Raw genomic sequence first — 24,136 nt, 5'->3', positions numbered from 1 at the left:
AGATGAAGGTTGCCTACCAATTGATTTCTTCTTCACCTCACCAACTTCAACGGCGTCGATCTTCCTCATCTGCTCTTAACTTAACTAATGTCTTATGGACCACTTCCGTCGATACGCTGCCTCCTCTCGCATCTTTCTACAAGGCACGTGGGGGATAAGGTCAGGTTTCTTGGGTGGTAAGACAGTTTGCTTTTTCTCCTTCTCCTCATTTTATTTGCGAACGAGCTTGGACATCTCCGCAATCTCTGCGGCCATTTAGTATCATGTAAAGTTTATGACGACAGCTCTCAAAACCCTAGAGCCGGTCCTTGACCTACTGGGCTTTCTCCTACGGGCGTGTGCACTAATAACATTATTAGTGTAACTGGATACTCGACCCATTCAGCCACATTGACTCTTCAACACGAGTATCCCAAAGGTACTAAAACTAGAGTCGGTGCCGATGTTACGCTTCTTCTCCAGAACCTCAACTCCGAACAGACGGATATTGGCCAATGGGTCCATGTGATAGGATACATCACATCTATCGACCGGACGTTTGCTAAAGCCACGGTGGGATCTCATACAGAAAACATTGGGGTTCAGGTACTTGTTCTCTGGATAGCTCGTGACCTAGACATCTCATCATACGAGAACACTCTCATTTCCGAGGTTGAGTGACCGTAACGGAAGACCCAGACTCAGACACGATTAGCTCGGGAAATTTTCCATCATCTCCAAACAACCAGAATAAAGCGAGGTGCGATGTGATTCATACCACTAGCGGAACCATCAATGTGCTTATAACGCCCCGGGACCTCGACGCTACTCATTGAACGATCGAGGACCTGCGTGCATTCAAAGCCGCTAATCCTGTTTTGCTTGGACGTCTCTAAATTACGAAAAACACGATTACGAATGGATTCGTCCGAATGACGAGTCACTAGAGCACATTTTGATCATTTGGTACCATTACATTGTCAAAAATGACATTCACCGCAGACTGCTTTTTAGCGAGAAGTTTGCTTATTGCAGATTCAAAGGCAGGTGAGGTTGTTGATGGGCTTTACAGGCGCTGAAAGGCTATGCCAAGAGCTATCGCAGCCAACCCTGGCTTATATGCCAACTCAGCAAAGCTAGGTAAACACAATTGAAGTGTGCAGCTGTTCTACAAGAGATAAGCTCCGATCGATCCCCGGTGCTACCTTGCTTCGGAAAAGCTCCGCTCTCGGCCGGTCACGACCTTCAGACCTGTGGGTTATGCGGTAAACCCCGTTCATTGGTAGCTAGGTCGAATAAACAAAAAAGGGGCTATATCGAGCCTTATATCTACCTAAATGCCTCGACTTCTAGATGGCATGGTCCGCTTACCTGCACGACTTCTGCATGACATGCACAGAACCATGGAGTAAGATGCTTAGTGTAAGCCAATTGGGGAATAGGTCTCGCCAAAAAGAGCTTAAGCTTCTCTGGCTTGTTGCGGCAAGTTGAGCGGCTTATGTACCTAATGCAGACAACCATTGAACTATCACGTTTCAATCTCTGGGATCCACAGAGGCTTCAGCAATGCCAGATGGCAAACCCTCGCTGGAGGACAGCTACCTCCTGCAGCTTTCAATCTAGGAACAACCCATTCTCGACCAACTTGGAGCCGCCGAAGTCCCGCTCGGCGGTGGGACGCATGCCCTCGAGTCCTTTGCGTCGTGCTCCCGCCTGTCTCACGGCGCATTTGCGTTACATCGGCGATCTGCTGCATCCCCAGACAGTTTGCAAGTTTGCAAAACCTTACTTCCGGGACATCTCGCCCCCTTTCTTGTCATCGTATGGTCGCCGAGAATTATGACTTCTTCGGTCTTTTCCGCGGCGCTTTGAGCCCTCTCCGGACCCGTTTGAGATTAATACTGGCTGGTGTAATGGGCGCTTGAGCGGCCTCTCGGGATTTAATTGCGAGCGTGCTGCGGCCTGCTTCTCCCACATCTCCTTCGATTTCAAGCAGATATCGTCAATCTGTTCCTGAGCGCATGTTAATTAATATCGATAAGGGTCGCGGCGGGTGGATTGCCCTACGTCTGTCAAGCATGGTCCGGGTGTAGAGATTAGGAAGCCGTCCTCTCCCTAAAAGCATGAGTCAATGTATTGTTCGCAGCTCGTCATTTTGGTTATCCTACTTCTCGGGTATACGGTCTAACGGTGGCATCTGGCCCCAGGTAATATTGGAGCTCCTGGGTGATGACCTTCTTGTGGATGTCAAGATGCGGAATCCAATATCTATTCATGGGAAAGGATGCCATCTTTTGAGCATATGCTGAGCAAAGGAGGAATCTCAGGAAAACATTTAAGATCAGCACGAAGTCGGTCAAGGGGGCTATTTATGCGAGAAGGCTAAGAATAGTTGCGCCTCACAAGCTTAGCGCCGACTGTTGAGCAGCAGCGCAACACTACCGAGAGTCTGGTGTAATTTATCTTCACACCGCCCTCGACGTGAAAGAGGCTTTAACAGCCGTGTATTTATGTTGTCCAGCTTGCCATACCTTCGTCCCGAATGCGACTGTTGTCCGGTAGGTGCATACATACACAAGGGATGCAGTTCGCCTCACTTACACGCCCCATTTTTCCACGAGAACGAATAAGCATCGCCTATCTGCTCATAACACAGGGTATGGAATATCCACAACTTACACATTGGTATTGGCTCTCATTGCTCAATTTTCTATTGCGGTCAGTACTGTATCAGGATCACATTGCAGTACTCCCCCTGCCGGTACCGAATTCTTACCTCTTCTCACGAAACTGCGTTACGCATTCACGCCCGAGAATGTCTATACTTATGAGTGGGATGTCCTATCAAGGATTCTTCCTACTTCCGTGGCGTTTTTCTATTATTATCTTTGACGGCAACAAATGAGAGACTCAATAAACAAGGTATGCGCATTTCCTTGTCATAACGTCTCGATAAAGGATAAAGGTCAGCAGATACCAGGAAACGAACAGTGGCTAGCCTACTTCGAATACCGTCTTCTATTCGCGACCCGGGGCCTTAGACTCAATATTACAACCGTCTGCCTTTGAGCTTCCTCCCCAACCCATGTTTCCCCGTCATCCGACCCAAATCAGGAAATTGCACCATTCATTGATACCCACCTAAGCTATGAGTGCCTCATATCCTTCCTTATAAGGCTTTCAACCGATTCGGGATACATCGTCTCAACTCATTCCCTTCGCATAGTTCATACGCTAGTTGCTTCTTATCAGCTGAAGGCTAGAGAAGGGTTCCCAGTTCCAGGCTGGTGTGACATCAAGGCATAAGAGAAATCCAATCATGAACTCGGAATTTGGCACCCCCAAATTCTTGATCTTACGTAATGCGGTACAATTTCTCGTACTACTCATCCTACGATTTGGTTTGTTCAACTTCTGCTGCTATGTTGGCGGTCTATGTGAGTATGACCGGCTCCGCGAAATCCCACTATAATAGGGTGTACTATTCAATGTCTTTGTTTATTTTCTTCATTTAATGCCGACTGCATGCTTATTATACTGCATGATTATATTATAGGATGGTTTATTCTAGGCGCAAGCAGCGCTTGTCAAGAATCAACTACACGTACGCCGATTGCTTGCGGTTCAACAGGCCTTCGGATTCAGAATTGTAGTGCTTACCCGGACACCTAGTCATTCGTCGTAGATACATTGTGGGTGAACGTGATCAGTATGTGTTACTAGTTACATCTGTGGAGAGATAGGGCGGTATGAGAACGTTACTTCTTGGAGATAGCCTCTTCAGTCGCCTACGGCACTCATCGACTCCGGCAGTAACCAGGAGGCCCCGATCCAGTCAGCGCCAACCAGCAATTATTCACTCCCAAATTCCTTGCCCCCAGCAAGGATGACCGCGCCGAGCCTCGAATTGTCTTCTCGAGGCAATGAATCAAACGACGATCTCGGCTATCACTATACAAGTCGAGTAGGCCCCCCTTTCGGTATCGTGCCTAATAGTCATCCGATTATTGTATCGGTTTAGCGAGAGCAGTATCCCGAAGGCGTTGCGCTCTTCGTAATGGCAGGCCACTGCTTACTCTTCACCGGTTTGATGTGGCTATCATTCGATTCTCGGAGCAAGGTTCATAATTAAAACCTATCAGCGGACGGAAGGGGACATTACGTGGCAAATCATTAGAAAGCAACACTTCTATGGGAGTGGCCTATTAAATTGGCTTAACAGAACGAATAAGAACATTAACAAATAAACTTAATGCCATCGGGAAATCCCTGGCCTATACGTAGGAAAGCAATGATTATAAGCCAAGCAGCTGGCAAGATATTTTTTTAAATTCTTTGGATGGTTCTCGCAAGGGAAAGAAGCGAAAAAAGACAAGAAAAGGGGTAACTAGCACATTTGTCCCTATCCTAGTGTCAATATATTAAAATTACGAACACCTTTTTTCTACCAACTTCCATCCACTTTGTCTTCCTCGTTCATCATATTCTCCGCATAATTGCCCATCTATCTTCGTTGATTACGGTAGAGCATCTTTTGGAACAACACCAGACCTTATTACGATGTATACAATGTAGTACCTAATCTGCAGTTTCTTGGCCTTTCCACAGCCTTAGTGTCATGGACGTTGGTTATTGAAAGGCATACAGATGGGCAGGGAGATGGCGGCGCGGACGGAATATTTAGATAGCTTATACTAGCATCCTACACGGCGCATGTAGTTCTGAGGGAACTTGCCACGCCCACAAATACACAGAAATGGCTTGCCGTTTCTAGCAAATGGGGGTGCCTCTCCATCCCGCATATTACTTGCAGGTCTAGCCTAAGCGAGACCAAGTTTTGCATTGTTCAACATAGGCCGATATATTCTTTTTCCACTACAGCAGCTCTTCGTCGCTGGCAGAGTTAAGCACGCGAGCCTTCAAGTGTAGCGCTTTAGAAATACCAATCTCGGACTGGGCATCGGCGTATCAAAAATGACGGCGCAGTTCGAGGGGTCGGGGCGTAGATCAGATGCTATGATTATGAAGCCTGTTCTACTACCGGACAAGTTTGAGAAGCGGAATACGCACTTATTTTCACATGTAGATTTCATCATAATAGAGTGGATAGTTTGCGTTTCTGGAGTTCATGAAGTCTTAAGACGCGAAACCGAGGGCCACCAAAAGACCTTTCTAGTCAGGGGCGTAAAAAGTGATAAACACGGCATGACTGACGCCCAAATAAATATGATGTAGGTAATGTAGGATCTGTGCTTTTCCAAGCAAGCCTCTCTTGGTAAAGTCCAAGTAATTCATTTATTTTGAGCGGCATTACTACAGAACGCCACAACCTTTATGCCTATGTCGTTGTCAATATCCCGCTCTCTATCTTCTTTTGAGGGCTGGCATATAGAGAATACGATGCGGGGGTTTAAATGTTCTTAGATGTATAATTAGACTATTTCGCTATGTATTTTACCTTTGGGGGCGTCTATATCAAGTAAATATTGATAGTTGTTTGCGTGTGTAAAGGGGTCAAGTTATTAAGGGTAAGTGTTTGTATACGAATAATTTTTCTTCCAACATGATCTTTAGAATTCAGCTTTAGTGCCTAAGTTTACAGATTGCTTTTGGAAACTCTACATTTCATCAAGACAAAAACATAAATGAATCAAATACATCCTTTGTTTACGTATAAATATTCATAATGGCCATAAATACCTACAACAACAAGACGTCAGTGACTAAATGTCATGCATTCTTGTCCAAGACAAGAATAAAACCCGTCTTGCCAGCACCTCCATAACTTTCAACCAGCGAAGCTAACCCCTTTCAAAGACTCATATCGAATCTGTGAAACAACGCAGAGTTTTACTCATACCTTTCCCCTTACCACTTCTCGTCTTGGAAGTTATCATGGCACCTCAGACCAAGCAAGAATCACCGCTATATCCCGTTAAAGAAATACTCTCGTTACACTCATCGCACCCATTCTTATGTACAAATTGTTACACCAACCTTCTGGAACTGTCCGAGTCACCAGAGTGTATCCTCTCACAATCCCAATCTAAAAAGCGACAACGTAGCAACTCTCCTGACACTGATTGTCGAAAAAAAACCAGATTGTCCCCTCCACTAAGATCAGATTCTGAGGCGCAAAAGGGGCACAAAGAAACCCAACCAATTTCAACACTGCCCTTTATCCGATCACCTACTGTCGAAGAGTTTAAATTCAGATACTTCCGGGAAAATCCTAAAATAGCCGCGTGGCTTGGTATTGACGACCCGGATCTACCAGAAATGGCAGGATCTTACCGGACCACTAAAACCGTAGACTCTATTCCCATAATACTTTCTACGACTGCATCCTCGATGACGAAAAAGGTCCCGGCTTATTTGATAGACGCGAATTTTCGAAGCGCTGTCCTTCGTGACAATAAAATCGAGTTTCTAGATTTAGACCCTCATGCTACACTTCCGGATTGGGTTCAAACCCATATCAACGAAGTGAATAGTGTAGAAGGGGACGATATTCCTATAGATATATGTAACATACATGCCGACTATGTAGGCACTGCTATGAGAGCGGTATACGAAAGCGAGATACTACACTCTCTTATTACCGCTTTAGGTCTTGGACGTCGAGTCTGGTTCGATGATTCTCCTTTGCTCAAATATCACAGTCAACAAGTGTTCCAATATGCCCTCTTACCACCGGAAGTGGGGACCAGTACGTTGCATAACCCGAGGCCTGATATACTCTTTGGATATAACAATGAATATATACCTGCCTTAAGGGCATATGATATAGGTTATAAGGCGTTTAGAAGCGCGATTGGTGATACCGTTTGCCTCCCGTACTTGATCATGGAATCACAAGGCCATCTGGGCCATATCTTAGTAGCTGAGAACCAATCTTTCATTAGCGGCCGCATATCTTTAGATATGACCTGGCCGATACTTGGGGATCAGGACATAGTATTTGTCGTCGGCACCATGCCATACCTTGCACACCTCTATGTTATGTGGAGAGACGTAGTAGAGAATCATGGTCCTCGCTATTATATAAAATTGATTTCAGTATTTAGCTTAATCGATTTGGAACAGTTTAAAAGATTCCGAACGGCGATTTTCCACATCCAATACTGGGCGAAAAATAACAGGCTAAAGCGGGTTTTAACTGGCCTCGAGGCGTGGAGAGCAGCTGGTTGTCCTCGACACAAGTACCAACCAAGTAGACGTAGTCCTATGCAGGAGGAATAAGCAGCAAGAAGCCTAGGTTAGGGGTATAGTATTCTGTATGATCAAGGAAACGGGCAAGATCAAGGATAGTTTCAGAGCCAATAAGGAGGCTATTCGAGTCTTGAAAATTACTGGAAAAGGTATAGATTCCAGCGGTGTTTGAAAATACTTTTACAATGTGTGGGAAGCCCTTCTGGTTTGAAGTATCTCAGATCGATCCTTACCTGAAATCTAATTGGTTGAAGTGGCTTGTAGCACTAAAGAAGTATAGGTTGTACCTTAGGTATTTTGCCGTGTGTTCCGCAATGGCTGCGTGGCTGTGTGGCTGCTTGGCTGCGTCAACGCGGGGCTTTGCCTTTTACTTGTAGCTGAGCCTTACCGATTACGTCAGCGTATATTAGGTACATTACTTAGGTACCTACATGTAGGTATGCAGGTACGTACCAATTTACCTTTATGACCTCATCTTCTTGACAACGCAACACGCGGCATACATACAACTGGTGATTTGCTTGGCCACAGCATCTTTCCATGCAATTCTCGAAAGAACTTGTTTGAATCCTCAAACCGCATGACATTTACTTTGTTCATTGTATTGGTTCTTAGCAAACCAAACAAGGTCGAAGCCATGTTTTTATTACAGATTCTGGGGTGATTGACCGATCCGCAACAAGGATCAAACGTTTCGTCGTGTCTTGCTTGTGCATTTATGTACACATTTATGTACAGGCTGTGAATGTGTATGTATGTACATAAGTCCATGAGCCAGGGTGATACTGCCTTTGTTCGGGACAGGCAGAACCGGGTATCCAATCATGATGCCGGCCTAGACCACTCGGGTTGCGTCGTCATACTCCAGCAGCACAAGTCGTGGCTCAGATCAAACTGCTCAAAATGCCATGTAAATAAATACCAAGTTAGCTGCCTACCAAGTGTCTCACTTAGCCTCTCTTCATCTAGAATATATTAACCATAAATCGTTGGTCGAGCATCCCATCCCCTCATAAGTGTCCACAAGCCGCTTTCTAATAAGGCATCATTGTCTACACACAGTCAAGATGATCTTGACAGACATCATCTCCATCATCCTCCGCCTTGCGGAGTTGGTTTTTGGAGCTATTGTCGCTGGAATCAACGGGCAGTATCTCCATGCCGTCGAGAATACCGACAGTTGGGACCAGAGCCGTTTTATCTACACCGAAGTGGTAGCTGGTCTCGCCATTTTCCTTTCCATTATCTGGCTCTTCCCGTTCGCGGGTAGCTTCGTTCACTGGCCTGTCGACCTTCTCATTTCCATTTGTTGGTTCGTTGCCTTCGGTCTGCTAGTTAATGTAAGTCATCCTACATATCATCCTACATACATGGTCGCGATAGAAGACGTGGTTCTAATCGTTCGAGCAGTACCTCGATGGCGGCTGCGGATACATCTTCGACTGGGATAATGTTTCCATCCGCCGCGGTGATCAGTGCGGAAGATGGAAAGCTATCATTGCATTCTCCTTCTTGTCTGCTATTTGCTGGCTCGTCTCAGCAATCGTCGGCATCGTCTGGGTCCGAGATCACGAGGCTCGAACTTACCGCCGACGAAGATGGCGCGGTTCCCGTGTCTAAGATATACACGAAATAAAGTCGGCGCTCTATAAAAAATCTCGTACTCTATAACACACATTGCGTTTCCGATTCGAGAGACATTACACCGAGTCCTTTTCCAGTCACCCTGGGGCATGGTTCAGTAACGACAACCCTTGATTTTCAGCTGAATTAATGATGTTATGAGAATGAGGCATCTGGTTAGCGTTATCGGATGTATTTAGGATACTGCTTGTGGTTGATTTTCGATGATATTAAGCTGGAGTCGGCAATAGCATCATAGCACCATGAGAGATACCCATGTTAGTAATGAAACAGTCTTAATATTTATTATTAAAATTCCCATACGACTGGATGCGAAGTCTCTCCTAGGTTGGTGGGGTAAATGATACCTCGTCCTTGTAAATAGCAACCGTCTACATACACACTATTACGGTATGGTCTAAGATGATTCCAAGTGCTCATCGTCAGACTAATGTCGACCCTGATTTACCTTGAGCATATCGATGGGTCCCATCACGTATCGTTCCTGTCAAACCGGTAGCAATCTCATGTCTTCAATGCGTAACGAGATACTGACATCATACTGATGCAAATTTATGATATCTCACATTAAAATTATGTAACAGATAGTCTATATTCGTCCGTAGATATTTGTGTATGTATGTAGAAACTGTTTTATGATGAATAAATGGCGCGGTCATCAGCAGATAAAACGGATATGGTATTCTATCCGTTTACTGGATGGTATTTCATAAAGAGGGTGTCTCTTGTTAACGCTAGAAGTTAAGAAGTTGGTAACGGGGAAGTCTATGACGGCGTTTAGTGGAGTCGACAGGGGTTAGGGGCTCGAGATCCTGTGGCGGATTGGTTAAGGTGACGCCACATCTCACACCACTTTTTTGGTTTCACTAGCCACGGCTTTAATCCCCTATCAAGTCTTTCTTCCATCTACATAACAAGATCTCTCGGATGTCGGCAACATGATTCAAGATATACTTCATACTGGAGAAAGGATGCCAAAGTCCCGAATTTAAACCACTAAGATAGTCCAGCCCGTCGGGATTTTTCTTGATTTGGAAGCTAGTGTAAGAGGCTACGCACGCTCGACAAAATAGACCCCATTCAGAGTTGAAGGATCTGGCTTTGTCCAAAGAGTGTACCTTACACTAATCCCCCACATACATATTGTCATCTCCTTGTCCACCAGTAGCATCTGTGAAGATGACCGCCACAGCATATGGCCGTTTACTATGACGCCAGCGGGCAAGCCACAGTACTTGCCTACGCAGTTGAGGTAGCCAGTAAGGCGGGGGTGCTGGGGGTAACGGGGTAAGCATGAAGACTTGTGTCACTAGCTCTAGGTTTGACACAGTACCTGGCACTAGAATTTACTTATGACATTCTTACGAGCCTCCAGATTTAATTTGTCCGGTATAGGTGTGGGAAGGCTTAGCAACCGCTTCTGTCAAGGATCATGCATCCCCAATCAGGGGCGATGACGACCGATGAAGTCAGAGACTTTCACATCGTCTTGTAGCTTCGTATCTCGTATTGATTGGACAGGTCTAGGCTTTGAAGGCGTAATCTAGGAAATAGATACTACGATACTTGATCGAGATTCCAGATGATGAAATATGGCGGCAAATTAAGAGACTGCCTTGGAAACAAAGGGTGAGGATATATGTCGAGGCTGGCTTCGTATCAGTATAAGAGGTCGACAATCCCAGATCTCTACAACGAATTTCTCTTCATTATTACCAATATCAACATCAACAAATAACTATTGATTATCTAAAAGATAATTTTTGATACCCTTTACTACCTTATCTATATTTACTGACTATTTATACAACTATCCAATATGTCTGGCGTAATCAACAAGGTTAAGGAAGCCGTCACTGGCCACCACTCTTCCTCCACTAGTCACAACACCAGTCAGAACAGCGCCCCTGAGGGTGCCCATGGGCCCCATGGCAACCGAGCAGCCAACGCTGCAGACCCAAGAGTCGACAGCGATCGTATGCAATCTTATTCTTATGATGATTTCATATCATAAGGTCACTAGGTCACTAACATTCGTTCTAGGTGACCACCGTGCCGCGCCAAGCTCGACCCTTGGTGGCTCTAACACATACACATCTGGAGACAACTACAGCCACGGCGGCGCTGGCACTACCACAACCGGTCACCGAGAAGGTGCTTCTGGACCTCACAACTCCCGTGTAGCTAATGCCGCCGACCCACGAATCGACTCAGACCGAGACGGCCGCTTTGCGGGTAACACCGCCGGCGACTATGGTGGCAGTGGCCGAGAAGGAGTCTCTGGACCCCACAATTCTCGAGTAGCCAACACTGTTGATCCTCGTGTTGACTCGGACCGAGATGGCTCTCGCACTGCTGGTAACACTTACGGAAGCTCTGGAACTACCGGAACTACTGGCGCCGGGTATACCCCTTCCGGCACCACGGGTAACACCTTTGGAAGCTCTACTACCGGCACTCACGGTTATGACTCTAATACCGGCACAACCGGTTCTACTGGTAATTACGGACACGGTGTTGGTAACCATGGTGCAGGCGGTACTCATGCCTCCACTGGTACCCATGGTCTAATCGGAACTCACGGTACTACTGGTACTACTGGTACTCGCGGTCCTTCTGACACCTACAACACGACCGGAAGCCAAGGTTTAAGCGGAACTCACGGTACAAGCGGAACCCACGGTACTGCCGGTACTCATGGTACTACCGGTGCCTACGGTACGACCGGAACCCACAACACGACTGGAACCCACGGTGCGGTTGGAGCTCACTCTGCTCACTCTGGCCCAGGTCCTGCCCCCAACACCGCTGGCCCCCACAGTAGCGACATCGCCAACAAGCTTGACCCCAGAGTCGACAGCGACCTCGACCACTCTAAAACCTATGGCGGCGACAAGACTTACCAGTCGTAAGTACGCCATTGTCGCCTTTCGGCTTGCTATTCCGTGTTTTGGATAAAACTTTATTAACAATTTCTGGAAGTGGAAACTATGCCAAGGATCCCACAGACGCTGCTCAGGTACCCCCCTCTACCCTACGTGCACACATCGGAGAGCCGGTGATCGAGCACGGTGGCCAAGGGCACCACCACCGGAATAGTGCGGGAACACACCAAGAGACGCATAGGGGGTTATAAGAGCGTGTTGAGCTGGTAATGATGGAATGAACAATATTACGATACTTGAATTGTACACTGGAGATATCTCCTTTGTAATATGACGTCCTAGATAGGAAATGAACATATAATTATCTCTATACTATGACAATTTCTCCTGAGCTCTAATCATATTACCATAGTGAGCTATACTTTTGATTTCGTCGATCATGTATAGTTTTTACAAGGTACCCCAATAAAATAAATACCTCATACCCCTCTCCAGAATATTTCCCCCTTTCCCATAGACAAACGAAACTATCTGAGTTGCACACGTACCAGCCTTGGCTTCACATGAAATTAGATATTTGTGGTCTTTTTTATAGGTATATAGTTTCAATGAGAATATCTAAAATCGTATCGTTCTAGTCTAAGCGCGGATGTTCCTATACGTATCATCACTCAGCCCGACTCTAGGCTATCATGGTTTAAGGAGAGTAGCAGTTCCAATTGAGACCAGTCCAGCCCATTTTTTCGTGTCCTATATAGTATACGTTTACTTCGTAAAAACCCCTAATCTGTGCGGGACAACTTGATACCACGGCTCGGTCACGGGCTGAGCGACGTCGATCTTCTCCCAGGACCCTGCTTCCCGCAGCGTCTTCTCCGTCTGTCGGCAGAGCAGACACCCGCCGATGAAGTGCGGCCAGAACACGTTGAGCAAGCCTGTGTAGATGACCGAGGGTTAGTACGGTGCTTGCTATTTCTGGCAGGAGGTTGGGAAGGGAAGGACTCACGTTGATACGCTTGCATGTACCAGCTATTCTCGCATCTTACGTGCTCGTATATGTACCATCGCCCTCCTTTCTTGAGGTACTGGTACAGCTCGCGGATATTCTTCTCCGGGTCGGGGATGCTGCACAGGCACAGGATACTCACGATGCAGTCCACGCTGCCCTTCTCCACGAGCCCGTGCCATTTCGTCGCGTTGTCGAGGTCCTCGATTCCTACCGGCACGATCCGATATACGTCTTCGAGCCCGGCCTTGACGATTGCCTGCCGCAGCGCCGAGTGCTGGTTTACGTTCGGCTCTATGCCGTATACGCGCGTGATAGGCCCGTCGACAGCAGCGTTACTACCAGCCTTCCGCCGTCTGGCCGCGCCGTCGGGTTCCGCGCGCACCTCGGCGATGTCCCTGTACATATCGACCCAGAGCCCAGAGCCGGCGCCGACCTCGACGACCGTGCCCGCGAGCCCAGGGGCAATCTGCTCGTCGACCACAGCCCCTTTAGTAGCACGGCCCTGCAACAGCGGAATGATACGCACGGCGGCATCACGTCTAATATTCGGCCCTGCGATGCCGCTCCATAAATCGCTGAACCAAGCTTCCTTCAATCTGGAGGGGGACAGCAGCTCGGCGAACTTGCACTCGCGCAGGAGCCTGAGTATGGTCTTGGGAAGACACGTTGCCGATACCAGTAAGAAGTTCCAGGGGAAGAGGAGGCCCAAGAAGGCGTCGAGTGTGCGCCTGGCGAGAGACATGATGGGATGCGTCGTTCTTCAGGGGGAGCTATACCTGGAATAGGGGGGGAGGAGAAAAATAAAAAGGAAGTAAGAATTGTAGCTGGGCAGGCCCCTGGGGTTGGCGACTATTTATATGGCCGGGGGAGCGTAACCCTGATTTAACGTAACCCTATCCCCTATCTGACAGCCGCACCGCGAAACAATATGTTCGCTTCGTATACGACAGGAAATATCCCTAACTCGATTGGTTAGTTGGAGCACCCCATCCATCACACGCACACACACATACACATACACATACACATACACAGTGCAGAGACTGTAACCGTATTAGCGTCTTATAAGATATGTAATATTTTCACATGTTTCGTCTTTATATTCTATAGGTGTCATTACAGCTCGTCCTTTTCTTCCTTTATAGGCATGGCGCCTTCCGGTCTGCCGCTATCTTTTTGTAGGTCTACACCGACCTTGCCTCTCCATTTCTGGAACACGGACCAGAACTCCTTTTCCATTCCGGTATCCATCTGGTCCGGTAAGATTACGACATACTCGACATATAGCTTGCCGAATTGGGTCTGGTGGTATACCGAATCCCCGTCCTCGTTCCATATAGGCATCCCTTCACCTTCCACCGTTTCAACGTGGCCAGGCTGCACGACCTCGCCGCGCTTCCGGCTTAACCTCACAACGTGGCCATCCAGATGCGTCAAGTTACGGGTCCACTCGCCCATCCAGGCTTCCCGAAGAGACAAGACTTCTCGCCAGAAAAGATCGTTGCCTTTGCGCCGGAAGAAAGCACCGTCCACATGATCGGGATTGTCGTTCTCAAAATCAGGCTCCTTCTCGGTGAGTGTGACAACGAGATCACCGGCAATCCAATCAGGGCTCGCATCGGCTTCGTTCTCGTATACAACCCTAGCATCTCGGGCAGCACCCCGCTCAATCTTAAGCGAGACGGTAGTCGGCTTGCGGATAACTCTGTTACCACCGCAAACCGGGCACTTATGCTTGATCGTCTTGCCGCGGCCGCCGCAAGCATCGCAAGTAGTCTGAATCTGCTGGAACATGCCTGGTGCTAGCTGGTGCTTGATAATGCGCACACCGTGGCCGGCGCAGTGATGACACGTGTCTACAACACCGTCTTGAGATCCCGTCCCGTCGCACTCCTCGCAAATCTGCTGCTTCTCCCATTGGAACTCCGTGTCCCGACCGTTGTAGAAGTCGCGTAGGGAAATCCCGACCTTGATCTCGATGTCGTGCCCGCGCGGCTGTCCCCTCTGGTAATGACCGCCCCCGCCGAAGAATCGGCTGAACAAGTCAAACGGATCGTGGTGGTGCCCGCCCCCTTGGCTGCGCTGCTTTAGACCATCATGTCCGTACTGGTCGTAGATCTTTCGGGACTCCGGGTCGATTAGAGCCTCGTAGGCCTCGGCGACCTCGACGAATTTGTCTTTAGCTGTAGCGTCACCTCTGGATATCGCATAAGCTACTAACTTATATCACCATTTGCTTGGACAAAACGTTGACTTACGGATTCTTGTCCGGGTGGTATTTCTTGCTTAATTGTCGATATGCCGTCTTGATCTGCTTGTCTGTCGCCTGTCGGTCTACCCCAAGAATCTAACCACGACCACATGTTAATACCGAATTATTAGATAATTTCAAAGGGACGTACTTTATAAAAGTCTTCAGCGCAAAAGGCGAGCTGCGCCAGAATAAAGAGCAACCCAAGGGTCGCCCACTGGAATAGCATCATACCAAACGAATGGCGGCTTGCGAAAGCCCGCTAAGCACTGCAAAGAAAATAGGTATCGTATATCAAGCCCAACTAGAAAGGATATTAAGTATGGGTAGCTCTATGTATGAAAAACACCGAAGGACAAATCTCCCATGGATATTGAAGGGTCAACATGGGAATTGGCCAACGTGGTATCTTGAGGTTATGAGGTATAAGTTGTAAGAGGTACCCAAGTAGAATAAATGCAGAGACGTAGCTCTAATATAAGTTAGCTGGGTACCTAGATTACCTAAATATGTGCTACTAATAAAATAAACCGTCCACCTGAAAAATACCAGTGTGTCAACGTGGTAAGAACTTCTAAGCTAGGTGTTCGACCCGCTTTGATAAGATAAGCCCTGCAACTTTAAAAAGCGGGTTTAACTTGGCAATGATCAAAGCTATGATTGGCTATCATTTCGTACGGTAGTGACTCCAAAGGAAGTATTCCGTATTCCGTAATCCGAAAAAAATAGGTACTAACCTAGGCAACTACAGCTACAGCAAGCTTCCAACTACATGATATAGCACCTTCATCATTTCTTGCTCATATCTCCAGCACTAATTCTTCAATCTTCAACGTCTCCGAAACAATCCCGAGTAGCTGTGTTGTCCCCCTGCCTATGCTCCGGTGCCAGTCATATGTGAGCAAGCCTCGTCTTCTGGCATTGGGACATTAGCCGGGGTTCGCATTCTCAATAGCAGCCCCGCCGCCATACAAGTACCTGATTCTTAATCTACCCACTATCATAACCTCGAAGACCAGGTAGTCATGAGCAACAAACGATACGCCTTCATCCCTATGGATGAAGGTGAAGTGGGCCCTCAGAAAGTCGAGAAGAAATCCAAACATAGGCGTCGCGACGAAAATGGAAAATCCAGTTCTCATCGTGATTCGCATCGCAAGTCGCATCGTACTCAGAGTCGGAGTCGTAGCCGCAGTCGTTCGCCACGTCGCGATTCGCATAAACAAAAGATGAAATCCATCCGAAAACGCGCCGAGGACGACTTTGATGATAGATGGGGCGATGAGGAGGCAGGGAGCGAGCCTGAACGTTCGGACGATGGACGCGACGAAGAGCCCACGTTCAAAGAACCCGCCCCCAAGCGCGTCAAGTTAAGTCCTGGTGAACGAGAGGGAGAGGATGACGGTGCCGATTCCGATACTGCGCGCGACATTGCCGAGCGAGAAGCCTTTTCCATTCGCCTCAAGGAGCGAGATGGGGGCAAATCAAAGAGCGAAGGCAGGGCCGAACGGGAAAGACAGCGTCTAGCTGAAGAACTTTCTGCAAGCAGGGCTGCTATGCCAGATTTACGAGAGCGCTCGAGACAGGATTATCTAAAGAAGAGGGAGGCAGAAAGATTAGCACTACTACGGAAACAAGTCGCAGAGGAGACAGCAGAGCTAAATAGTGGTGTACGGTTATCCGAGCGAGAAAAAGCCGAGTTTGCGAAGAACCGAGAAATTTTACGATTGGCCGAAGAGCGATTGCGAATCGATGACCACCGTGATGGTTATTATATGCCGGAAGATTATATCACGGAGAAGGGCAAGATAGACAGGAAGCGGAAAGAGGAGGCGCTATATAAACGATACGTCGAAAGAGATGAATACGGCCAGGAGAAGTTTGTTACTGAACACGAGGAGTGGGAAAGGGAGCAGACACAAAAGGCCAAGGCTCAGATTAACAGGGCGGAAAGAGAGTACGAAGGAGATTATGCTCCTGTTCTTGACCCCGAGCAGTATATCCAGTGGAACATGGGTTCGACATTAGCTGGGGAGGGGAAGACGTTAACTAAAGAACAGAGGTTTTTGGAAGCGCAAATCGAGGCCGCAGAGAAGAAGGCATTATCGATCGAAGAAACTCGAAAGAGCTTGCCAATATACAAATACCGAGACGAATTTATCGCTGCTCTTGAACAACATCAGATCTTAGTCCTTGTTGGTGAGACGGGCAGTGGAAAGACTACGCAATTACCCCAGTATTTACACGAGGCCGGTTATACGAAAGGTGGCCTCAAAGTAGGTTGTACACAACCTCGAAGAGTTGCTGCTATGAGTGTGGCAGCTCGAGTTGCAGAAGAAATGGGAGTCAAGGTCGGCAACGAAGTCGGTTATTCGATTCGATTCGAAGACGCTACCAGCGATAAAACTATTCTGAAGTATATGACTGATGGCATGTTGCTTCGAGAATTCATGACGGAGCCGGATCTTGCAGGTTATTCGGCCTTGATGATTGACGAGGCTCACGAGCGGACAGTTCACACCGATATTCTACTTGCCTTAGTGAAGGATTTAGCCAGGGAACGACCGGATCTCAAACTACTCATTTCTTCGGCTACGATGAATGCCGAAAAGTTTGCGCAGTATTTCGACGACGCTCCGATCTTTAACATTCCAGGGCGAAGGTACCCCGTCGACATTTACTATACTCCAGCACCTGAAGCAAACTACTTAACGGCTGCTATCACAACGATATTCCAGATTCATACCAGTCAAGGAAAAGGAGACATTCTGGTGTTCTTAACAGGTCAAGATGAGATCGAAGCTGCAGAGCAACAGTTAACAGAGACCGCAAGGAAGCTTGGAAATCGAGTAAAGGAACTGATTGTCTGTCCCATTTATGCCAATCTGCCTTCAGAACTCCAGAGCAAGATCTTCGAACCCACTCCGAACGGTGCCCGTAAGGTTGTACTTGCTACTAATATCGCCGAGACAAGTTTGACCATCGACGGTATCACATACGTCATTGACCCAGGATACGTGAAGGAGAACATCTATAACCCAGCGACAGGGATGTCAAACCTCGTCGTTGTTCCATGTTCTCGAGCCTCTGCAAATCAGCGCAGTGGACGTGCCGGACGTGTTGGCCCTGGCAAATGCTTTCGCCTGTATACTAAATATGCCTACATGAACGAAATGGACGAATCGACCACGCCGGAGATTCAAAGAACCAACCTGAACAGCGTAGTGCTATTACTGAAGTCGCTTGGGATTAACCAACTGCTCGAATTCGAATTCATGGATCCCCCCCCTACCGAATCTTTAATCGGGGCTTTAAATCAACTTTTCGCCTTACAAGCTCTGAACCACAAAGGCGAGCTTACCAAAGTTGGTAGACAAATGGCTGAGTTTCCTACGGATCCAATGCTCGCGAAGGCTGTTCTTGCTGCAGACAAGTTTAAATGTGTTGACGAGGTTTTGTCGATTGTAGCAATGCTGAGCGAGGCTTCGGCCCTGTTTTTCCGACCGAAAGACAAGAAGATACATGCCGACAGCGCTCGTAACCGTTTCACTGTCAAGGAAGGTGGTGATCATTTAACGCTCCTTAATATCTGGAATCAGTGGGTTGACAGCGACTTCTCTCCCATCTGGTCGCGGGAGAATTTCCTACAGCAGCGCTCTCTAACCCGTGCCCGGGACGTTCGCGATCAACTTGCCAAGCTGTGCGAGCGTGTAGAAGTAGCGCCGTCTACATGCGGTTCGGCCAACATCGAGCCTATTAAAAAGGCTCTCACCGCAGGTTTCTTCCCGAACGCAGCCAAGCTACAGCGCAACGGCGACAGCTATCGAACCGTTAAGAATAACACAACGGTGTGGATCCACCCCAGCTCGGTGTTGATGAAGTCAGATCCTCCGGAGAAGATGGTAATCTACTACGAATTGGTGCTCACCAATAAAGAGTATATGCGTAGCTGCATGCCCATCAAACCGCATTGGCTGAATGAGGTCGCGCCGCACTTCCACAAGAAGAAGGATTTAGAGGAGCTCGAGGAGAAGAAGATGCCTAAAGGACACTCTGGGAGATGATGAACGGACTACGTATTTCTTGGATATAGGCAGAGAATAAGTTTGAGTGCACGAGCGGAATTGTTATTATGGGTTCACCCCGTTCAGAAAGCTGTCTATATAAGTGATATAATACTAGCTTGAATGAGATACGTAACAATGTCTCATATATCTCACTCTCATGAAGCAAACATGAAACCCATCTATGGCACAGCCATAAGTAACCGGCCCGCTTCATGATGAATGGCCATTCAGTAATCTATTTCAGCAGAGCCTCCTCGCCAGCCTTAGGAACTAACTCCTCGTGCCGTCGCAAATCCATGGGCTTCTCTAGCAGAGGCACCACGAAGGGGTCGAAGGTCTTCCAGTACGGGTTCTCCAGGTGGTACTTCTGGCTCCCCTCGTTCTCGAAGCGCTCCACGATGGTGAATTCTTGCGGGTCGTGGATCGATTGCACTGGTGGTGGTGGTGTTTAACATAGGAATTCGTACGTGCGTGTTACGGGGGGTAGGAGGGAGGGAAATATGTTGTTGTACTTACTGACGAACCAGGATATGGTCTCCCGGTCCTTGGAGTAGATGGCAGAGGCCTCGTTGAGCTTGGCGTGCAGTTTGGCGATGTTGTCTGCGCCGGGCTTGGCGCGGAGGTGCACGACTATTGTGTAGACCATTTTTGTGACTGGTGGTGATGAGATGTAAATGTAGATGTAAATGTAGATGTAAATGTAGTTGTAAATGTAGTTACCGTGGTGTTTGGGTGCTTAGGTATACTACATAATGAGGGGTTTAGTGAATTCTCACTCAGTATAAGCTTAGCTACAGCTAACCTCCACCTTACCTCCACATTAAAAACTCCGAGTTGCCGGTCTGACGTAGGTAAAGACGGGAGTTGGTGTTATTTAATTGGCTAGAGCTAGGTAAACTACATTTTAGTCGTGAAGTTAGTGCGATACTACCACATGGGATTTCAGCCTCTTTTCTTTAAAGGCAAAACACCTAAAATGACGTAGTATTGATCATAAAAAGTATATCATGTCTCGTGTCTCGTAAAATCGTACCAACAATGCGCAATAATAAAAAAGCAAGCTCTCAGCTATAGGTAGGTACCTATTTACTAAGTCATTCGCCCCTAATCATAATCTCACAGCGATACCTACCTACGTATAACATCCCACCAATCCCTACTTCGTCTTCTCAGCCCTCAAGCTCCCCTTGACTGTCGCAAAAGCCCTCGCCGTCTCGCGCGTGCTGCTCACGATCAGACACAGCGGAATGGCGATCCAGAAGGCGTTGAGAAAAACGTAGTACCCCCAGAAGTAGGCGAGCTCGGGGCGCGAGTACTCGCGTCCGAACTCGACGAGGTCGACCGTGCAGGTGCCGTAGTACAGCACGTCGCCGTAGAGCTGGCCCAGGCTGACGATGGACTGCAGCGGGTGGCGCAGCGGGTGCTCGGCGGCGATGCACCACGCGATGGCGAACGACAGCGGGCCCCAGAACACGGCCGTTACCGTCTCCATGCATACGACGAAGGTGTCTGCCGTGAGGTACCGCGAGTCGGAGAGGGAGTATTCCTTCCAGAGCTGCGCGAGCACGGCTGAGCGGCTGGCTATGTCGCGCGCGTGCAGCGCGAAGTAACCTAGGTTGTGTTAGTACCTACCTACATATGTGATCTACGTGGATTTAAGTAAAGGGCGGTCTACCTTCTAAGCCGATGTGGATGAAGCCGCACAGGACAAACCACAGCGTCGTGAAGACGTCGCTGAGCGGTAGGTTAGGCCGCGCGTGCCGCAGGTAGAACCACATCGGGCCGAGGATGCAGATGCATGTTCCCGTGAAGATGGCTAGAATCTCCTGCGTCGAGAGGGTCTTGGCCGCGTAGTCCGCGATTACAACGCCCAGGGGGTAGTATGGGTGTAGAGGCGTTTCTGGGCTTTCGCTTATCGTAGAATTGACGATATCCGCCATTGTGAGGGTTTGGGTTAGAGTGTTTTGAGGAATTGTATAGGAGCAAGATGGAAGTTTGGGTTGGTTTTATTTAACTACATATTTTCAGGGGTAAGTTAATAGGTAGGTACTAATGTAGTACATAGGTACCTGAGTGAATACATGTAGTTACCTAACTACATTAGGTACCTAGGTACGTGTAATAGTAAACAACATTAGTTTACAGGTACCTCCAAGAGATAAGATACATATGCGATTGTAGCTAACGATATACCCCTTTAAACCTTCAATATATACCTACCTACCTCAACCGTACCTAAGGTACATATAGTAGATACCTACTTACATAGGTATTATTGTTTGCCATAGTGCAATATATGGAAAAGACACCAAGTATGTACCCGACTTTGACTTACATTTTTCCTCATGATTCTCCTACCAGCGGTAATCCCAATCAAAATTTTGACACTTAGGCCTTGTTAGCAGAAAACGTAGATGCGGAAAATAACTTGGATCTGTACATTTCAACACTTGAGCTACCCGCACCAAACGAATTGGATGCCTCCTTAGAAGCTACCATAACTCCTATCACCATATCTAAAGAGCTAGATTGGCTTTTTGAAGACCCTGACTTCAGAGAGTGGCAGTCAGCACCATCATCTATGTTACTATGGCTTGGAGGCGACTTACAATCCTTATACATGAAACAGGCTGGATTGCTTGTGGTAAAAAGGCTCCGGGAACGTGAAGAACGGGTCCTGTACTTGTCATGTACAATATCACTAGGGTTTGGTCCGGGGCAGAGACCACAGGAGCTATCCCTCCAAGCAATACGAATGCTAAACTATCTCCTAAATAAGCTTGAACCTGATTCTCGGATTATTAGGCGTGTAATGGAAATCTTCCCACTTTCACAACTTACCATGCCTCCTCCGGCTACTATAGGACGAGAGCTTTGGATTTTGAGCAGACTACGTGAGGTGCTCTATCATGTTTTGCTGGAAGTATCGGAACCACGCATATATCTAATCATCGACGGGCTCGATATGTCCCACTCTGAGGCTCTACACGTTCATTTCACAGCTCCTTCACCTAAAGGAGAAATTTTCAAGTCAAGAAAATGTTGCTATCAAAATATTCTTTGTCACCCAACCTCGTATCTTTTCATCCCTGTTGAGATACATTGAGGAAAAGATCGAGATTATCCCATACATCGACGAGGATAAAGAACGAAAAGGTATTACACCACCCTACCTTATTTTCTAAGGAGTCTAGTGTTAACTAGCTTATCGCAAAGGTTGTCTTCAGAGCCTCCGCACTGTTGACTTTAATGCACGCCCAAGTATCATCTTCAATGCTGATTCTTCCACTGGTCACTAGCTTTGGATGGATGCAATCTTCAATCAGTGGATATCACCCGGCTCTTCGAGCCTCCTAGTAATTGAAGGAAAGCCAGGAAGTGGTAAGTCGACATTGGCAAAACAGATAATTCAGGAGAAGGACAGGATTTTTGGTTTGGGGGCATATGGCCGAAAGCCTCTTCTTGGCTACTTCTTCTATTCGTCCCGCGGAGGCCCGACCGAAAAGAGCCATGAAAGTATGCTTCAAGCTGTGTTATGGCAATTATTATCGGCCGAACCTTTGCTGTATCCTATTTTCAGGGGGAAGTACAGACTTCAACGCAGCCAGTCTGGTTTCAACTTCAGCTGGAAATTTGACGATCTCGGAGAGAATTTCGGATCTCTTACTACCATTGATATTGAACTATTAATCTTCATCGTATTAGATGCCATGGATGAATCGTATCGCGATGAAGAGGGGAATAGTCTAGTCGACGTCATTAATACAATGCAGAACGTCTGCTCCTCAACATCAAAATGCGCCATAAAAGTATTAATGACAAGCCGACCTCTGCGGGAGCTTCCTTACGTGCACCGGATTCCTCGTCTAATCCTAGAGGAGTATAATCGTGACGACATAAATATAATTGTTGATGAGAAGATCGAGGAAATTATGAAGCAACTGAAAAACGAAAGTCACGGAAGTGATGATGAGATACGTGATAATGAGCTCGACGGAGTAAAAGAATATATCAAGCAACACGCCGAAGGTGTGTTTCTATGGGTCGACTTGGTGTTAAAGAAAATCAAGACTCTTGTGGAAACGGGTTTCAATAACATTGAGCTCATGCAACCACAGACTTTTCTCTCGCTTGAGCTTAATGGAATCTACAAGCAGATCGTTGACCATTTATCGAAGAATTTAAAAAATGACATAGTCGAGGGACGAAGGTTCATCTCGGTTGCCATGTTTGCACTAAGGCGTCTTACTCTGCCCGAAGTGAAGGATGCTATCATCGTCTCATCTGCCATAGAGTCTGATACATTCGTTATTCCAAAGGATATTGATAGACACAGAGTTCGACTCCTACGCAATCGTATTACGGCACGATGTGGAGACCTCTTAGAAATCAAACCACCCTTTGTACAGCTAGTACATGAGAATGTAAGAGATTTCTTGCAAAGAGAAGTCGCTGGTCCGTTCATAATGAATGATAAAGATGGAAACGACGGCATGTTATCGGTTTGTGTACGGTATCTTAAGATTTCACTTACTCGGGACACAGTATCGGATAGCAGTACGAAAACTTGGGAAGAAAAGGATTACGCGGAGTTTTTAATGCTGATAAATGACAGGCCCTTCCTTGATTATGTTATATCGTTTCTCCCAAGTCACTTGAAATTAGCACGAAGACCATCTGTGATGAAGGAATGGCAACCCAACAACTCCTAAATGCTAGGGCACCTGTGAATGAGAAGAATCTAATCGGTGAAGAACCGCTTCATTTGGCAGCTGCCTGCGGCCACGAACATGTTGTCGCTTTGCTGCTCAGGAATGGGGCTACGAGATATGTCAAAGATCGGTACGATAGAACAGCGCGATATAGCGCTGTGGGAGTTGGTCATTGTGGAATCGTAACGCTGCTGATTGCACTAGGGAGAATGGACATACGGAGATTGAGCAGATGCTTCTTCCGAAAGATGAAGATGGTCCTTATAATCATTTTTATTATTATGATGTGGAATACGAATATGAGAGCGAGGCATGAGTGAGTGTAAACCTAGTATATCTACAAATCTCTCTTCCAGGATCGTTTAGGCATTTAACAA

At 47.3% G+C, this 24,136-nt stretch overlaps 11 protein-coding genes across 11 annotated transcripts; 6 read left to right on the top strand and 5 right to left on the bottom strand.

Annotated features, from left to right (window-relative positions):
* Nucleotides 1-1,632: 1,632 nt before the first annotated feature.
* On the bottom strand, nt 1,633-2,395 carry F4813DRAFT_55630 (uncharacterized protein). The gene is made up of 3 exons (XM_049248638.1): nt 2,148-2,395; nt 2,047-2,094; nt 1,633-1,992 (listed from the first exon to the last, which is right to left on the bottom strand). The coding sequence occupies exons 1-3, from the start codon at nt 2,268-2,270 to the stop codon at nt 1,765-1,767; spliced, it is 399 nt and encodes a 132-aa protein (XP_049100121.1). The 5' UTR covers nt 2,271-2,395; the 3' UTR covers nt 1,633-1,764.
* A 9-nt stretch (nt 2,396-2,404) lies between these two features.
* F4813DRAFT_55714 (uncharacterized protein) lies at nt 2,405-3,112 on the top strand. The gene has a single exon (XM_049248639.1). It carries the CDS (start codon nt 2,522-2,524, stop codon nt 2,882-2,884), a length of 363 nt encoding a protein of 120 aa, XP_049100120.1. The 5' UTR covers nt 2,405-2,521; the 3' UTR covers nt 2,885-3,112.
* A 2,528-nt stretch (nt 3,113-5,640) lies between these two features.
* Nucleotides 5,641-7,442, top strand: F4813DRAFT_357556 (uncharacterized protein). Its single transcript, XM_049243134.1, has one exon. The coding sequence runs from the start codon at nt 5,875-5,877 to the stop codon at nt 7,219-7,221; it is 1,347 nt and encodes a 448-aa protein (XP_049100119.1). The 5' UTR covers nt 5,641-5,874; the 3' UTR covers nt 7,222-7,442.
* A 668-nt stretch (nt 7,443-8,110) lies between these two features.
* F4813DRAFT_55562 (marvel domain-containing protein) lies at nt 8,111-9,212 on the top strand. The gene is made up of 2 exons (XM_049248637.1): nt 8,111-8,531; nt 8,602-9,212. Exons 1-2 carry the CDS (start codon nt 8,259-8,261, stop codon nt 8,809-8,811), a joined length of 483 nt encoding a protein of 160 aa, XP_049100118.1. The 5' UTR covers nt 8,111-8,258; the 3' UTR covers nt 8,812-9,212.
* Nucleotides 9,213-10,654: 1,442 nt separating this feature from the next.
* Nucleotides 10,655-11,971, top strand: F4813DRAFT_388933 (uncharacterized protein; the record flags this gene model as incomplete). Its single annotated transcript, XM_049246757.1, has 3 exons — nt 10,655-10,811; nt 10,879-11,743; nt 11,818-11,971. 3 exons carry the CDS (start codon nt 10,655-10,657, stop codon nt 11,969-11,971), a joined length of 1,176 nt encoding a protein of 391 aa, XP_049100117.1.
* A 216-nt stretch (nt 11,972-12,187) lies between these two features.
* F4813DRAFT_55535 (S-adenosyl-L-methionine-dependent methyltransferase) lies at nt 12,188-13,523 on the bottom strand. Its single transcript, XM_049248636.1, has 2 exons — nt 12,727-13,523; nt 12,188-12,655 (listed from the first exon to the last, which is right to left on the bottom strand). The coding sequence occupies exons 1-2, from the start codon at nt 13,469-13,471 to the stop codon at nt 12,486-12,488; spliced, it is 915 nt and encodes a 304-aa protein (XP_049100116.1). The 5' UTR covers nt 13,472-13,523; the 3' UTR covers nt 12,188-12,485.
* Nucleotides 13,524-13,565: 42 nt separating this feature from the next.
* F4813DRAFT_357546 (DnaJ-domain-containing protein) lies at nt 13,566-15,507 on the bottom strand. Its single transcript, XM_049243133.1, has 4 exons — nt 15,132-15,507; nt 14,988-15,076; nt 13,749-14,926; nt 13,566-13,688 (listed from the first exon to the last, which is right to left on the bottom strand). The coding sequence occupies exons 1-3, from the start codon at nt 15,210-15,212 to the stop codon at nt 13,846-13,848; spliced, it is 1,251 nt and encodes a 416-aa protein (XP_049100115.1). The 5' UTR covers nt 15,213-15,507; the 3' UTR covers nt 13,566-13,688; nt 13,749-13,845.
* A 197-nt stretch (nt 15,508-15,704) lies between these two features.
* Nucleotides 15,705-19,760, top strand: F4813DRAFT_357544 (P-loop containing nucleoside triphosphate hydrolase protein). Its single transcript, XM_049243132.1, has 2 exons — nt 15,705-19,479; nt 19,564-19,760. The coding sequence occupies exon 1, from the start codon at nt 16,006-16,008 to the stop codon at nt 19,042-19,044; it is 3,039 nt and encodes a 1,012-aa protein (XP_049100114.1). The 5' UTR covers nt 15,705-16,005; the 3' UTR covers nt 19,045-19,479; nt 19,564-19,760.
* Nucleotides 19,164-19,774, bottom strand: F4813DRAFT_55516 (uncharacterized protein). Its single transcript, XM_049248635.1, has 2 exons — nt 19,564-19,774; nt 19,164-19,479 (listed from the first exon to the last, which is right to left on the bottom strand). The coding sequence occupies exons 1-2, from the start codon at nt 19,691-19,693 to the stop codon at nt 19,283-19,285; spliced, it is 327 nt and encodes a 108-aa protein (XP_049100113.1). The 5' UTR covers nt 19,694-19,774; the 3' UTR covers nt 19,164-19,282.
* A 244-nt stretch (nt 19,775-20,018) lies between these two features.
* F4813DRAFT_357543 (3-beta-hydroxysteroid-Delta(8),Delta(7)-isomerase) lies at nt 20,019-21,073 on the bottom strand. Its single transcript, XM_049243131.1, has 2 exons — nt 20,723-21,073; nt 20,019-20,658 (listed from the first exon to the last, which is right to left on the bottom strand). The coding sequence occupies exons 1-2, from the start codon at nt 20,985-20,987 to the stop codon at nt 20,204-20,206; spliced, it is 720 nt and encodes a 239-aa protein (XP_049100112.1). The 5' UTR covers nt 20,988-21,073; the 3' UTR covers nt 20,019-20,203.
* Nucleotides 21,074-23,243: 2,170 nt separating this feature from the next.
* F4813DRAFT_357540 (uncharacterized protein) lies at nt 23,244-24,020 on the top strand. The gene has a single exon (XM_049243130.1). It carries the CDS (start codon nt 23,274-23,276, stop codon nt 23,757-23,759), a length of 486 nt encoding a protein of 161 aa, XP_049100111.1. The 5' UTR covers nt 23,244-23,273; the 3' UTR covers nt 23,760-24,020.
* Nucleotides 24,021-24,136: the final 116 nt, after the last annotated feature.

Source organism: Daldinia decipiens (assembly GCF_022478715.1).
Source record: "Daldinia decipiens strain CBS 113046 unplaced genomic scaffold F4813scaffold_14, whole genome shotgun sequence".
In the NCBI taxonomy this organism is placed as follows: domain Eukaryota; kingdom Fungi; phylum Ascomycota; class Sordariomycetes; order Xylariales; family Hypoxylaceae; genus Daldinia; species Daldinia decipiens.
The sequence above is the reverse complement of the archived record's forward strand: the minus strand, read 5'-3'. Positions and strand labels throughout refer to the sequence as shown.

Bases quoted from the DNA above. Each gene is read 5' to 3' on its own strand.
- F4813DRAFT_55630 (XM_049248638.1), bottom strand. From the start codon at position 2,270: ATGGCATCCTTTCCCATGAATAGATATTGGATTCCGCATCTTGACATC. The intron at 2,095-2,147 runs GTAGGATAACCA...TCATGCTTTTAG, and splicing joins TTAGACCGTATACCCGAGAA to GGAGAGGACGGCTTCCTAAT. The intron at 1,993-2,046 runs GTAGGGCAATCC...ACATGCGCTCAG, and splicing joins CCGGACCATGCTTGACAGAC to GAACAGATTGACGATATCTG.
- F4813DRAFT_55535 (XM_049248636.1), bottom strand. From the start codon at position 13,471: ATGTCTCTCGCCAGGCGCACACTCGACGCCTTCTTGGGCCTCCTCTTC. The intron at 12,656-12,726 runs GTGAGTCCTTCC...TCATCTACACAG, and splicing joins GTACATGCAAGCGTATCAAC to GCTTGCTCAACGTGTTCTGG.
- F4813DRAFT_357556 (XM_049243134.1), top strand. From the start codon at position 5,875: ATGGCACCTCAGACCAAGCAAGAATCACCGCTATATCCCGTTAAAGAA.
- F4813DRAFT_357543 (XM_049243131.1), bottom strand. From the start codon at position 20,987: ATGGCGGATATCGTCAATTCTACGATAAGCGAAAGCCCAGAAACGCCT. The intron at 20,659-20,722 runs GTAGACCGCCCT...AACACAACCTAG, and splicing joins CATCCACATCGGCTTAGAAG to GTTACTTCGCGCTGCACGCG.
- F4813DRAFT_55562 (XM_049248637.1), top strand. From the start codon at position 8,259: ATGATCTTGACAGACATCATCTCCATCATCCTCCGCCTTGCGGAGTTG. The intron at 8,532-8,601 runs GTAAGTCATCCT...TCGTTCGAGCAG, and splicing joins CCTTCGGTCTGCTAGTTAAT to TACCTCGATGGCGGCTGCGG.
- F4813DRAFT_55516 (XM_049248635.1), bottom strand. From the start codon at position 19,693: ATGGTCTACACAATAGTCGTGCACCTCCGCGCCAAGCCCGGCGCAGAC. The intron at 19,480-19,563 runs GTAAGTACAACA...CACCACCACCAG, and splicing joins GACCATATCCTGGTTCGTCA to TGCAATCGATCCACGACCCG.
- F4813DRAFT_357540 (XM_049243130.1), top strand. From the start codon at position 23,274: ATGTTTGCACTAAGGCGTCTTACTCTGCCCGAAGTGAAGGATGCTATC.
- F4813DRAFT_357544 (XM_049243132.1), top strand. From the start codon at position 16,006: ATGAGCAACAAACGATACGCCTTCATCCCTATGGATGAAGGTGAAGTG.
- F4813DRAFT_357546 (XM_049243133.1), bottom strand. From the start codon at position 15,212: ATGATGCTATTCCAGTGGGCGACCCTTGGGTTGCTCTTTATTCTGGCG. The intron at 15,077-15,131 runs GTACGTCCCTTT...GGTCGTGGTTAG, and splicing joins GCGCTGAAGACTTTTATAAA to ATTCTTGGGGTAGACCGACA. The intron at 14,927-14,987 runs GTAAGTCAACGT...TGCGATATCCAG, and splicing joins TACCACCCGGACAAGAATCC to AGGTGACGCTACAGCTAAAG.
- F4813DRAFT_55714 (XM_049248639.1), top strand. From the start codon at position 2,522: ATGCGACTGTTGTCCGGTAGGTGCATACATACACAAGGGATGCAGTTC.